Here is a 14,883-nt window from a genome sequence, read left to right as displayed (position 1 = left end):
TTTTAAGCAGGGATTAATTAAATTGTATAATGTTAAAAAGCTTTATATTAAAATAAACACGGTTCTTTTGAACTTTCTCTAAATCAAAGATTCCTGGAAAAATGTAAACTGTTTCCACAAAAATATTAAGCTTACATATTAAGATAAGTGTTTCTTGAGCAGCCATATTAGAATTGTTAATTTCATTTATTGATATAAATTCTTATATGTAAAATGCTAAATCAAATATTCTATTTAAAATTGTGTTTTGACATTTAGATGACTAATTAACACAAAGTTGGATCCCAGTAAAAGTAATGAATGGTACATTTATTCTATGACTTGTAAACAAGGATATGTACATATTTCATTGCCCATATGTCATAATATAGAATGATTTCAATTAATTAGCCTATAGGTTTTAATGAAAAGTTAAGATGTATGAAATATACATATAATTCATGAAAATACCTAATAATAACCCCTAATGAGAATTTCAATTTGACTTAAGTAACAACATGCCAGTTGGGTCCTTATGTGCCAATTCTGGGTTTGTATCCTTTTACATCAAAATACAACTTTAAACATTACTTTTGTCTCTCAGATCTCAAATTAACACACCGTAAAACAAAAAAATTAAAAATTGAGACAACTTCAAATTAAGCAGATTTTTGAGTTTTCTCAACTTGTTTTAAGTTTATACAACAAAAAGCTGAGAATCTCCTACAAAAATAAGTTGAGAGAACTCAGAAATCTGCTGAAGCTGGTTGCCTTAATTTGAAGTTGGCTCAACTTTTTATTTGTATTTTTTTTACAGTGCAGAAATACTTTAAAATCCAACATAATACAATCTGTAGGTCACTTTTCAGAGAAACTAAATTATAAAAATTGACAAAACTGTTTCGACAGACTAAACCTCACAAATGTTGACATTCAGATGAAATGGCAAAATTTAAAATTGAGTAGCCAGCCATTCATCAAAAGTGTTGAGATCAGATAAAAAAAAAAGACAAGGTACATAGCATTTAGAGCTGCTTTTATTTTACATCTTAATATAACTCTTAATACATTTTCCAATAAAAGCAAATGCTTCTCTAAATAGGGGGAAAAAGCTATATATTTTGCCATCATGCTGGTACACAGATATAATTCCAATCGCCAAGCAACACTCAAAACATATCTGATGAATCCAGGTCTGGAGTAAAAGCACTTCTCATCAGTGACAGCCCATCAGATGTGGCATTGCAGGGGTTTCTCGCTGCTCTTTACCTCATCGGAGCCTGAAATTCATTTGCATGAAAAGAAAACCATGGCACTCTACAATGACTTGAATGAATGAGAACCTCTACACCTCTATATCTGAGGCACACATGCAAAGTCTAGAAGGACGTGTGTTTTTCACGCTGGTCATCACCCCTGCAGTCCACACTGAACCAATCCCCTTTTTTACTTTAGGGCAAATAATTGCCTTCATTAGCTGTTCTGATGCCGTCATTTTCCCATCTCTCTTTTACGTTCTCCGCTTCCGTTTCAATTGGAGGTATAATGATATTATTGTTTAAATAAGCAGGATTCAAATACCCCAAAGACATTCAATGTTCCCACACTTGACTAATTTATTTCCATGACTTGAGACACTCCACAGAAATGTGATTGTTACTTTCCATGATGTTTCAAGGGCTGGAAATCAAATTGTATGATTAATAAATAAATAGCATAAATATGTAAATGAATGAGTAAATAATCAATGTATATTCAAGTTTCCCATTATCATGGATATATACACTGTATAGTTTAACTCTTGTTTATTTACAGCAAAGGCTCAAAAATGTACCTGCAGTTTAAAATGTGATGTCATTTCTGAGCGCTCAAACATTTCCATTATTATTATTATTGCATGAAACATCTTCCAATTCAAATGACATTTAGCAAGCAACCATAACCACTTACCTGGAGAATTTCAGTGAGTGTTCCCTCTTACTGATTCTTGATCATTGCATTCTCCAGGCCTACATAAGCAACCACTAGACCTCAAACTGATTACATTTGCATGGAAGAAACAGAGACAGCAGAGGAACATACAAAGAAAGATTAACATGCATGTAGATCAAATCAAAACTGAACAGTACCAGGGAATTTGTTAGGAAAATATAGACTTCAAATTCACTACAAACTGAGATTTTACTGCCAGAACATCAAGAGAAAAAAAGCAGGCTGTGCAAACTTCCCAAACAGCGTGATGTGATCTTTGAGTGAAATGATTTCTTTATATTTTTTTAAATGGGAGATGGAAATTCTTTTATTAGCTTACTAATTTCCTGTTTTATGTTTTTAACCCTTGTGCTGTGCTGATCCTTTGCCTAATTTGGTGTTCCCAGTCAAAAATGACTGGCCTTTTAAAGATTATTATGCACCAAAACTTGGATTTAATCTTTTTGTCAACTTGCTTCAATTAGCACAGGTTTTGCATTATCATAATGGTTTGAGTTGTTGATCTGAGAAAAGTTGACAAAAAGATTGAATCCAATATTTGGTCAAATATGGCATGACAAGAAATGTATACTCTTTGTTGTCGGCCAGTCTTTTTTGACCAGGAACGCCACAAGTGTAACAAGGAAGGGAAAAAAAAGACACGGTATGAGCAAAGTCAGTAAGTTTTAGTCCAATACAATAACACTAGCTAGTATTTTCTGTGCATGCTCTAGCAAAAAACAACAAAAAAGTACATCTAACAACAGTCACAGAAATAAATGTAATAAAGTTACAGCCATTTCTTATGATTACGCAGTCTAGACATTTGGGAAGTGATTAACAACAGGAAATGATTTGCCAAGATGAGTGTAGCCAATTACATTTAAGAAAATGACATAACCCATGTTAATTGTATCGATCTTTTTCACTGCTCTAGAGAATTAGAAATCATTGGCACCATTGAGAGACTTAATAACATACCCAGATTGGATCTGAAGACTTTTTGCCATTTCCTGTGCTGATTTGTGGATCAGATTTAATGACAACAAAAAGCACTCAATGTAAACAGACTTAAAACATGCAAGTAGTGTGTGGAGAACATTCTTTGTATCATACACCAAATCTCAAATTATAAAGAAAAGTTTATTTCGTATTAAATTGGATTTTTCTTGTTTTTATTTATTAAACAATGTATAAAACAGAACAAGTAAAAACTAAAAACTAACATTCTTGCAAAATACATGTATAGAAAACAAGTCTTCTTTCATTCTACACAGGTTGTATTACAATCCATTTTGAAGTAACAAAACAACAGCAACAAAGGATACACAAGAATGAAATGGGTACAAGTTGCTAAACAAAACAAATTACAATTTCTGGAATTTCCTCGTCTCAAACTGAAGGGTCAGATGTCTCAGTCTCTGTCTTAATCTCACTCTCCCATTTCTCCAGGAAAGCCTGCAGGTTCAGATTAAAGGCATCAATACCCTTCCCCGATAGATGAACTCCATCTGGTCTGTAGAGTCCCAAACTTGGCCTTATGTTGCTGTGGCTCAAACCAGAGGCACCTAGTTCTGTCATAATTCCGCATATGCTCTCATTAATGGCCATACGGATAATGTCCATTTCTTTGCTGTCTTCTGTATCCCTCCAGGTCTGCCGTGAAAGGATGCTGGACCACACCAGCAGGCATTTGGGAAATATGCTCTTCAGTGAGGTCAGGTCTTTCTTCACAGTCTCAATAAAGGCCTCTGGATCAGTTGTGCTTATGTCATTTCCACCCAGGTGGATTATAAGCACATCAGGTTTGGGCCAGTTGTCTTTGAGCTGGAGCAGCAAAGGCACAAGCTGTTGCCATGACATGCCCTGCACGCCCTTCCACCAGATGCGCACTGAGTCTGGGTGCATGCCCAACTGCACTCCATACTCAGGGGAAGTAGCCCTCTTCTCAGCCCAAAACACAAGAGAGTGGCCACATATCCACACATTCTTTATCTCATTGGGGGTACTTTTACCTGTAAATATGTTACAATATAGGGTGTGCATTAACCTCGACAGGTTTGGTCACATGAAATAGTGTTTGTTGGTCCTTAATCTAACATCTTCTCAGGACCTAAAAGGTGATGTTTAATCACAGAAGACCTGATCCTAATCCTGACAAGCCTCACCTAACGAAGAATAAACTGGATTTAAAGTAGGATTGAGCTCATCTACCATCTGATCTGCATCTATTAGTGTGAAAACGCATGTCTACACTGAAAGCGACTGGCATTGAGTTGACTTGAGACCGTCTAAACAAGAAGCATTGAAGCTTCTGTGGTAAATCCCAATTTATTTTCAACAGAAATCTAGTGGTGAAAAAACATTTTAGTTATTTTAGAATAGCACTCAATTTTGCATTATGCTACTTTTGCTATAAATGCATCTATGGATAGAAATCACCAAACCACAACACAATTAACCACAACTACTAATTAAAGGCGAGCTCACTGCAATTTAGTTAAAGTAAGTCACAGCTTAGTCCTATTTGAAGTTCTCCTAAAAGGAGTAGAAGGGCAGTTCTTTAAGGCATTCTGAAGTGTAAGCAAGCAAGTGTATTCTAAAGCACAGTATAAAAAATAAAAACTTAAATGAGACTTGAAAAAGAACTGTTATTGGTGTTAATCTGGCACCTGGTGCCAATTTCCTTAATTGTTTGACAAACCCATTTTAACTGGCAGCATTCTTCTAATTTTCACTGAGATTGCAAGATAGCAGATCGCTCTAAATTGACTGAAACTGCAAAAAGAGGCGTCCAGATGAAGGCCAAAGAGATGACCCTTTCAGCCACTGCAAGAGAAGCTGGTCATTCCAAATCTGCGATTTCTCAAATACTGCAGGTTTAAAATGACACTAATTCAAAGTCCCACAAAAAGACTATACAGATACTATATTTTTTACTTTAAAATTTCAGGATAGTGTCAGGAACAGATCTACAATATGTCAAAGAAGAAGAAACGGGACATCTGTCAATGGAAAATACTGTAATGCTGTACTGGACACTTCTGTTGTGTAGACAGCACCGCTGAACACATTGCAACAAATCTACTTTTAATGCAACCCAAGTTTTACACATCCAGTGCAGACATGCGTAAGTTTCCAGCTTGCTCTCTAAATAAATGCAATACTTTAGAACATAAAATCACTATTTAAAAACTCTTACCACTGTCTTCACAAATTAATCTAGATTCTAATTTCAAGGTCTGCTATTCAAAAAATAACCCATTAATCCTAAAATGCTGTTTCCTTATCTCGTGACAAAGGACTAGGTTTCTTTAAAAAGCAAAGTCATGATCCGATATCGGCCTTATTATGATCTGAGAGCTAACTGAATCACTTTTTCTTGGAAACAACGATTGTAAAAATTCTGGTAATAATCTTGTTTGCAAGGTAAAAGAATAAGCAAACTAAACAGGCAATTGCACCTGAAGCCAATAAATGCCTGAACCTAAAGACTCTGGAAATAATAATACCTGGAGCTGAATTCCGATTTTGTCCACGTGAACGCTGGGCTTCCATTTGCTGCTCTTTCTTCAGCTTCATTCTCTGGTTAAACTGTTCAAGCTGCCCAGAGCACAATTATATAAGAACAAAACTGACAAAATTGTGCTAAAACAATCAGTAGATTTATCACAGGTTTGGAACATTACAGATGCACTCATAAGCTGAAGACAATAAGCTCACAGCAACATTGTCCTTGGACAGTTTCTGATATTTGCCACATCACAGAATTACAAAGTATGACATGAGTTAAAATTAAGTATACCATCAATATTAAGAATCACTGAACAAAGGATTCCACATGTGAGAAGTTTGAAGAAAGATGTCATACCCGTTTCTTCTGCTTAGCCTTGATGTCATCTTCTGTTAAGGTAGCGACCTGTGTGTTCTTGGCTTCCTCCGATGTTTGTTGTGCTTCACTGTTCTCTGTACGTTGTATGGAAACAAGTGTTCTGAGAGGCGCTGCTTTACCTGTTGGAACTGTTTGGACTGTTTCTATTGTTTTGAGGCACCTAACAGGCTTAGTTTTTACAGATTCAGTTGGGATTTGACTAGCTGCTTGGGTAGAGTAAGCAGAGGCCATTGTGGAGAGGTGGAGAGGGTTGGGGAAAGGTGGAGGACCATAGAGATGTGGCATGGAGAGTGGAGGAGGTACACAATATGGATTGGCCATTTGTGCAGTGTATGAACTATAAGCAGACATCATATGTGGCACCATTGCTTGGTGACCCATAGCATAAGGGTATGGAGGTACAGTACCATAAGGGTACATACCAGGGGCCACAGAACCCCAAATATGTTGACCAACACTTTGATATTGTGAAGCTGAAAAGGTGGAAACGGTGGAAGTTTGGGCATACTGGGAACTATCAGGCTGAACTGTGGTTACAACGGTCATTGGTTGGTACGAAGCTTCAGAAACTGCGGTCGGCTCAGGTTTGCAAGAATCTTGTTCGTCGGTTGCCGGTTTCGAATTCACTACAGTTCTCTTAATGCTAGTTAGGTCTAAATCTTCCACTTTGTGCTGGTCTTTGTATTTTACAGAGTCCTTATAACTCATGTAAACCTTACGATTTGAGGACTGAGCTGGGGAAACAGATCGGAAGCCTTCAGAGTCTGAGGAATCTGCCCTACTACTACCCCTTTGCTCAGTTTGGCTCGCTGATCGCTCCCTTTTTTGTTCAAAGGAGTGAGTAGGCGCACTATGAGGTTTTTTTGTCTTACCATACAACCGCTCTTGCGTCCTGTCCGCTAATTTGCTAACCTCTGCTGTGTCTAGATGAAGTCCTATTGTTTGAAGAAGACTCTGAATTTTTTCAAAGTTCTCTGACTTTCTGTTTTCATCTTCATTGCTTTCTTCAGACTCCTGATGAGCTAAGTTTTTGTCAAACTTACTATCCTGCATCTCTCGGTCCACTACGTAAGAGTGCTGAACATTTGGATGGACTTTCTGGTACTCAACAGACTGACTACGCTCCCTATACAGACTGCGTTCATCTGTGAAATGTTTGTGTTCTGTTGCATGCAAATCAGTGTCCTGTTCATACGGATTCCACTGCTCAGCGAACTGATTTGGATCATCTTTATGGGCACTCCAGCTTTCTGACACCATCGGATGCCCATATGGAATCTTCTCAGCTTTTGCAGTAGGGTCTACACCATACTTCATTCCAACAAGCCGAGAAAAGCCACTACCGTCCTGAACAGCTCTTTCATGAGGCAAGAGGTCATCTTTGCTGGGGTCATTCAAACGGGTTTCAGTCTTCACTCGTTCTTGGCCAGATTGTTTACCTATTAGAGAAGGCTGATCATTGTAGTCATCTTCCTTAAAAGGGTCGTATATCTCATCCATGAAGGGTATGTTTCTATCTAATTGCGGTTGAGTGGGTTTCTGGGTGTTTATTAAAGTCAGATCCTTTCTAGCCTCTTGAAACAAAGAGTTAACAACACTGGTGTCAGCCTTGTTGAGAGCACTAAGGAAGCGCTCCATTTGAGTTGTAAGATTGCGCTTTTGATCTGATGGTGAAGTCTGACTTGTCAAAGGGTTACTGCTAGGAGAATGGTCATGAGATAGGCGAGATGATGCCCTGTGTTGGTCATCCTTAGAATTGCTACCTTTAGACACACTGGAAGATTTCTGGTCATGCACAGACCTTGAACTGGACGCCTGAGTGAGTGACTGTGGGTTAACTGGCTTATTAAAAGGGGGTGTTTCAGTCATTTGTGAGGCTACTGAAGACTCATTCATGATCCGGCTGAATAACCCCAACATACCGGGATGAATGGATTGTGGATTTGAGGACCTGTTAAATGGCAAAGTTGCTGTCTTCTGAGAAGGTGGTTTTGTAAAAGAAGAATCATCCTGACTTGGTTGACCATATTCATCAACTGAGGTTGTGTCACTCTGCAAAGCAAAAATACAAAAAAAATGTTCACAAACTACTGCAACGAAAGGTAGCTTTTCCTTGAAACATTGTGCACACTCTGGCTTCCCATAGCACTTTTCCACCATTGAGCTGAAAGGTTACTGTTCATGATTGAGTTCTGTATCAATCCAGGCACGATAACATGGATTCAGTTTCCATTATGGTGCTAAAGCATTTCCATCAACACTGTTCTCCTGTAAAGAGTTCGATACACTAAACATGCTGAGAAGTGTGGTAAATGTACCATATTGAACAGTGTTGGAAATGCAGCCGATACCATACTCACCATGCTCAGAACGGTTCAGTCAGATGGTGGAAATGTGTTTTTTTTTTTTTATAGTATTTTTATAGTCTTCCTGAGACATTCAGCTAAAACCAGCTTCAGGTGGTAGCTGGCACGTTATGGTTTCTAGATGGTCCAAACTAGCCATTTTATGATCAGTCCGAAGGACTGCAGATGGATGGGCCAACCTTGGTCAAAATCAGACATGGTAGACCCCTATAGCTGGTGGGGTTCATAATCGAGCCAACTACCAGCAACTACTCAGCTACCATGTTTGAAGAACCAGTTTCACCACCTTAAGCTGTTTTTTTCCACCAAGGAGAGCTAATCCATATAATATTTTTTACAATGAACAAACCTGAGATGTTCGAATCTCTGAGCGTTTCTTCAAAATTGACTTTTTCGGTTGAATATCAGGTTTTATTTCGGAGCTCCATAAGTTCCCTTTAGACATTACAAATTGGTCCTCTGTGTGCGAGTCGAACTCGTATTCCGCTTCCATTTCAGGCATTTCCCGAACAACTTTGACCTTCTGTTCCAAAGCGATTAACGCTCTTTTGCGTGCTATGGACTCACTGAGATCTTCTAATTGCTTCTTTTTTCTCACCAATTCTAGATCCTGAATGCGAGTAAGAGATGTCTTTTCAGACCCTGCAGTGGTCAAAGTCTTCTCAGCAATACTTTCAAATGTTGAGTTGCCAGGTGTATTTGAGCCAAAAGCACAAGTCTGTTGGTGGGATCCTATTTGCATCTCTTGACTTTCACGCTTTACAAAAGCAGCAGCAGTTTCCTTGCTTGCAGACGCCTTAGAGAAGATAAGAGACAGTGAGATAGGCAAGAGAAAATAAAATATGAAACAAAACCTAGGAGCCCATGTAGAAACAAACCTGAGATTGAGAATCAGTGTGAGGTTCAGACTGCTTCTTCAAGATGGACTTCACTGGTTTTAGGTCAGGCATCCAAATGTTCTCACGATGCACATGCTCATAATCAAATGTTGTAACTCCACTTTTTCCATCCTCAGGTTCAATTTTCTTTGCATTGTGCTCCATAGCGACAATAGCTTTCTTACGTGCAATCAGCTCGTTGAGTTCCATTAGCTCTCTCCTTTTTCTCAATAGTTCTTCCTCTACATTGTCAGGGCTTTTAACTTTCTTTTTGTCTCTTGGATCTTTAATGCTGCTTCGTTTTGCATAGTGATCATATTTGTCGGCAGGGCTGCGGCTTCTCTTCCTAGCAATCTGACTGCTCCTTTCTCTGCTGCGACTTCGTCGGGATCTCTCTCCGCGCTCTTTGCTACGACTGCGGCTGTGTTTGTTTTTGTATCGGCTGTCCTTCCTCTCACGACTGGAGCTTCTGTGCCTTCTGTAGTAGCTCCTGCTTCTGTCTCGGCTCCTGCTCCGACTATACCGACGTTGACTATTTTCCCTGCTCCTGCTCTGTACTCTATCACCTTTAGTGCTTTCTTGTTTAATGTCACTTTCCTTCTTCATATCTTTTGCAGATGACATATATGGTGAAGCCTTGTCTTTTCTCTTGTTTGGCTTGCTAATGATCAAGAAATTGTCAACAAAAAAAAAAGTTTCATAGAAATATATTACAAGTTGTAACATGTTTAACATTTTAAGACAACATAATACTTCCTCCGTTTAAAAAAACAAAAATCTATGCTGAAAAAATTTAAATACATTGTTTATGGATAACTTGTACAAGAAGTTTTAATTACAACAAAAATACATAACTCTTTATAACAAGTGTGAATTTTTACAATGACAAGCATTAATCAAATGTTTGTACACAACATTCTTAAAGATGTATTGAAGTAACACTATATAAATAATAACTATTATCATTATATATTGTTTACATTGTTTCTATATTATCACATTGCAGGAGTTTGACAACATTACATTTTTTAGCAATGCCCCCCCCCCCCCCCAACAACTAATAATTTAACTACTTGTTTCTATCAGCCATACTGTATTTTGTATTCATGAAACCAAATTACTTAAAGGTGCTGTATGTAATTACAAATAACTTAAGGTGCTGTACTATAGCATAAAAATGCCATAATGTGTTTGCAAATATTTAGGAAACATGCTAAGTTCACATACTTGTTTCTTCAAATAACACTACAGCCAGTTATTATACTTTGAAATGTGCTTTCTCTGTCTGAATATCTGTTTTTGTTTAGGTCTGTGTGATTCCACCCAATAGTATTTCGACACCTTAGGGTTGCGTTTTGGTGGAAAACACCATGCAAGTCAGCAAACGAACTGGATCAGAGATCACAGATTCTACCAGACCTAAAAAGCCTCAAAATCCAACTAAAAAGCTCTATGACCAGAGGAATATTAAAACGCAGATAAAACAACTCATCAGCTTACGGTGTAAGGCTTTTTGCCTAACACTGTCGGTTGAGCTTGTTCCATGTTGCACTTGACAACCCACGTGAGCATCGAGTTTTGAATTTAGACTGCAATACCCATTTCAAACACTAATTATCAAAAATACATACCGCACCTTTAAGTTTTACTTCCTTTTTTTTTTTTTTTTGGCTTCAAGTACTCTCAAATATGGATAAACGTAACTGCTGTACTCCATGCGAATACTATTGGAGCACATTTTTGTATAGTGACAAACCAGCTCACTTCAACCTGTCTATGACGAAAAGACTTAGTGTTTTACTCTCAGATTTACGGTCAACGTAATGATGCGCCAGTGAAGTTTTGAAGAACATCTGCACATTTAACTAATTACCTACTTACTCATGATTTACTTACTCTACATCCACTGATTCACTGACTTTGTCCTCCTCCTTGATTTGGTCTTTCGGATCCTTCAGCAATTTGATAGTCATTTTCTTCTGCAGGCAGCCAAGCAAATGTGGCAAAATCCACATTTAGGGATCAACCAACCCATGGAAAATGACTAAATTGATTATTTATTGTATAAACTAGGGGCTGCACTGACTAGTTGATTAATTCTAGTTATTACTAGTCATTATTCTGCAATGCAGGCATTGGATCTTTGCCAACTAGTAGTGGATCTCATGATTTTAATTAAACTTATTCCATTCATAGAATAAGCCCAACTGTATCCCAGTGTTGCATCTCATTCATTACCTGTCATGGATAAATATATTCATAATTAATAAAAAGGTTAAAAAAACCCCCAAAAGAATCTAAGCAAGTGGGACATGTTTGGCCACTGATTCTGCAATGTATGGTGATTCAATAGGAATTAACCCACCAACTAATTTTTGGACAACTAGCAAAAACAAGTATCCGTGCAAGCCCTAGTATATAAATCTTACAATGAAATAAAAGTTATGTACTGCACCTTCTCTTTTACTCCAAAAGCCTCTAATTTTGGTGCAGATGTGAAGACGCTTTCATTCAGCCTTCTTATTCTAACAGCCTGTTTTCCCCCTTCAGCTGCTTGACTCTTCAAATAGTATAACAATCACATCAACAAAGAGCTGGACTGACATACCAGCATTCAAACTGTACACTATTTTTCCAGCAAAAGCCAGAAATTTCAATAACAAAATACAGGGCAGGAGAAATCTAGCAGTTACAAAAGGTTCAGGAACAAAATTTGTTACTGTAGCAACACTGAAATGATCATGATGTTTTCAGCTGAAAACTTACCGGTACTAACGTAAATTCAACCTTCTCAGACAAAGTGAGTTTGGTGTCCTCCATAACCTCACTTATGTCAAAAAATAGCTGCGGGTCCTGTGGTGTCTTGATGAACCCAAAATTATCATCCAGCTTGACAACAAGCCCCTAATAGATGGAAGCACGTCATAAGCAAAAAAATGTATTGTAAAGTTATCAATCGCCTTAAAGAACATATTTCTGCCCAATCCAGTTCCTGGAGATCTACCTCTCTGAAAACCTCAGCTCCAAACCTGATGAAAAAGAACTGAACCAGCTAATTGAGATCATCAGGAGAACTTGATAATTACAGACAGGTGTGTTTGATCAGGGTTGGATCTGAAACTCTGCAGGTAGGTAGATCCCCAGGAACAGGCCTGTCTTAAAGATTAGCTGTAATAAAACACAGCACCTCGCTGGTTCTGAATCTTCTACAAATGCCAAAAAGCAGGGATGCACCAAAACCTCAACCACAGAAAATGCCATAAAGCTGTAATTTTTGGAAAAAGAAAACAGGCCAAAATCTTTGCCAAAAATATGAAAAAGTGATTACATTTTAATATCAGAAACTGAAGAAATTTGCACAAGAAATGATGTAGATTACATGTAAATGGTATAAATGGCAGCACATTACTGAAAAAAAACAATCCTGACGTATTCCTGCTCTAATGTGTGAAATTCAAAGTGTGCTTCAATCACCCTGAAGTCTATGGAAAATATCAATCAAACGTGACTGCATATTCAGCTGATATTTCCCAGCTCCTAGCACACAGAAAATTATGAAGAGATACACTTGATGTGAGTGCACACAAATATGCACTGGAGCATTTCAAAGCAACCATCTAGAACAATAAAAAGCTAATATCATTGCAATTATGAAAGTTCAGTACCAACTTGGTACTGCCTCCAAAGTGCAGGACCTTTTGACCACAATAGTCTCATGCATGCATGCATAAGTTTGTTTGTTTGTTTGTGTTTAATGCCAGCTTCTGTGGCCATTTTCACGGCGAGAAAATGTATGGCTGAATATACATTTTAAAACTGTATTTGGCTTAAAGGTCCTTGCACACTGAGTCCGAAATTCTACGCTGAAATTTTTGAACATTAAAAAATATATACAATCTCACGTGTCAATCACATTTACACACTCCCTCCGAAATTTTCGTCCGTCATAAAATATTCGGATCGGGTTCAATTTTCTGCGTTTTTCACATCCGCAGCAAGGATTTTTAGAGGTGTTTTGGAAATTCAGAGCCACCATGATGTTCTGTGCATGACGAATTTTGACGAATACGAAACGCCAGGACTCAGTGTGCAAGAACTTTTAACTCTTAAAAATTTCTTCAAAACTGAATAAAATGTATTCTCATAGAGTTAAAACCAGCACAATTCAATAAAACAAGCTTCAAGGATAAAGGGTTTTAGCAGAGAGGACTCATGCATGAGATATTAAAGCAAGCATAGAGGACTCTGCGATCAGAGGGGTGTAACCCTGGCCAAATCTGCCTATGGACCTCAATCAGCAATGATGCTCTAATCGTCACCATTAGCTATATCACTCTTGTGTGTTCTAGCACACGATTGCTGCGTTCTATTTGTACTCAGAAGCTGGAAAATCCAAGTTCCTAGTAGGAACTTTTAACAGGAATGCCCTCCGAAGTCAGAGTTCCGACTCGGAATCTCAACAACTTCAGAATCAAATATGGCTGCTCAGTGCATCAACAGAAGAGAAATAGTAGTAATATATTGTTTATTGGCACATAAGTTTGTCTGTGTCTCAATAAACAAAGCTGTGCACAGAGTACTATCCAACCTCTATTTGTGGACATGATTCTATGACGTTATCTGTGAGAAATACAACTTTTTATTTGCTAACAATGGACGCATCCATCTTTGTTTTTTTCTGACTTCTCTACTGGAAATGAAACATCATTCCCAACTCCAACATCCGAAGTATATCGAATGCAGCATATGGCTGCCGTCACATCATCCAGGTGGATCAGTGCAATCATATTATTCTTCATTTTGGTGCATCCCCTACAAGTTTATTTATTTGCTATCAATTAATACCACTGCTTTCCATATAACTAATGTCTTACTATTTCCTATGTAATCTGTCTGAGGAAGAACATCAATTCTGAAGACCTACTGCACAATGGTCTGTGAGGATATGACATTCGTGTCCTACAGAACCACACTGACCAACAGTGCAACTACTGTGTGTAAATCTTGGGCAATTTTCATCTTCGAAAGCTAAATGTATCATGCTAATTTAAGACCCAGATATGATACAGCTGCTAATCAACTACTATTACTACTACTGCTACTTCTAAACAACTACCTAAATGCCAAATAACCATGGATGACCACAACTGAAAAACACTTACTATCTTGCGCTGCTCTTCAGAGTCTGTCTGGAAAGTTTCTGGCAGGATCTCTACGTTGACGGCACACTCCTCCTTAGTTACACTGTTGGTGGAAATGTTGAACTGGACCTTGTCACCAACCATCATGGTGGCTTTTGAGATCACATCACCTGACCTAAAAGATAAGCGCTTCTCTGTGCCCTCCACTGTGGTGACCAGAAGACCCAAAGTGGGCTCTGGATTGTCCATCTGCTCAAAAGAAAAAAAAATTAAATAATAAATAATTGAAATATAACTGCTTTGAAAAATAGTGCCATGAATAGTGATCGACCGATATGGGTTTTTCGACTGCCGATACCGATATCTTGGAAAGCAGGGTGGCTGATAGCCGATTTAAGGCCGATATAATTTCACTTTTTTTAATTAATATTTAAGAAATTTGAAATCATTTGAAAATGGATTAAAAAATAAATGTAAAAAATAAACATACTTTAGAAGACAAAGTAATTTTCACAAATAAATAAATACTTAATAAAAATATAATTAAAAAGAAAGTAAACCCTACAAGTAATCAACAGGGCACTCAGTATTCTGGGAAGTTAGTGTGCATTGGGAATCATATTTTTCAAATAATGCCAAGGTAACACTCATTTTAC

The 14,883-nt window shown here is 37.7% G+C and overlaps 1 protein-coding gene across 1 annotated transcript in view; it reads right to left on the bottom strand.

The window, feature by feature from the left end:
• Window positions 1-1,005: 1,005 nt before the first annotated feature.
• The window catches only part of LOC306882679 (uncharacterized protein), a 28,230-nt gene continuing 14,352 nt past the window's right edge, over window positions 1,006-14,883 (bottom strand). The window contains exons 11-19 of the mRNA XM_079437499.1: window positions 14,249-14,476; window positions 11,853-11,990; window positions 11,542-11,646; window positions 10,983-11,065; window positions 9,087-9,747; window positions 8,558-9,004; window positions 5,822-7,894; window positions 5,463-5,553; window positions 1,006-3,965 (exon numbers count right to left, since the gene is read on the bottom strand). Of these exons, the coding sequence (XP_079293625.1) occupies window positions 3,343-3,965; window positions 5,463-5,553; window positions 5,822-7,894; window positions 8,558-9,004; window positions 9,087-9,747; window positions 10,983-11,065; window positions 11,542-11,646; window positions 11,853-11,990; window positions 14,249-14,476 (4,449 nt within the window). The 3' untranslated portion in view covers window positions 1,006-3,342. The remainder of the gene's footprint in view (window positions 3,966-5,462; window positions 5,554-5,821; window positions 7,895-8,557; window positions 9,005-9,086; window positions 9,748-10,982; window positions 11,066-11,541; window positions 11,647-11,852; window positions 11,991-14,248; window positions 14,477-14,883) is intronic.

The sequence above is a fragment of the Barbus barbus genome, assembly GCF_936440315.1.
Source record: "Barbus barbus genome assembly, chromosome: 16".
NCBI classification, from domain to species: Eukaryota; Metazoa; Chordata; class Actinopteri; order Cypriniformes; family Cyprinidae; genus Barbus; species Barbus barbus.
The sequence above is the reverse complement of the archived record's forward strand: the minus strand, read 5'-3'. Positions and strand labels throughout refer to the sequence as shown.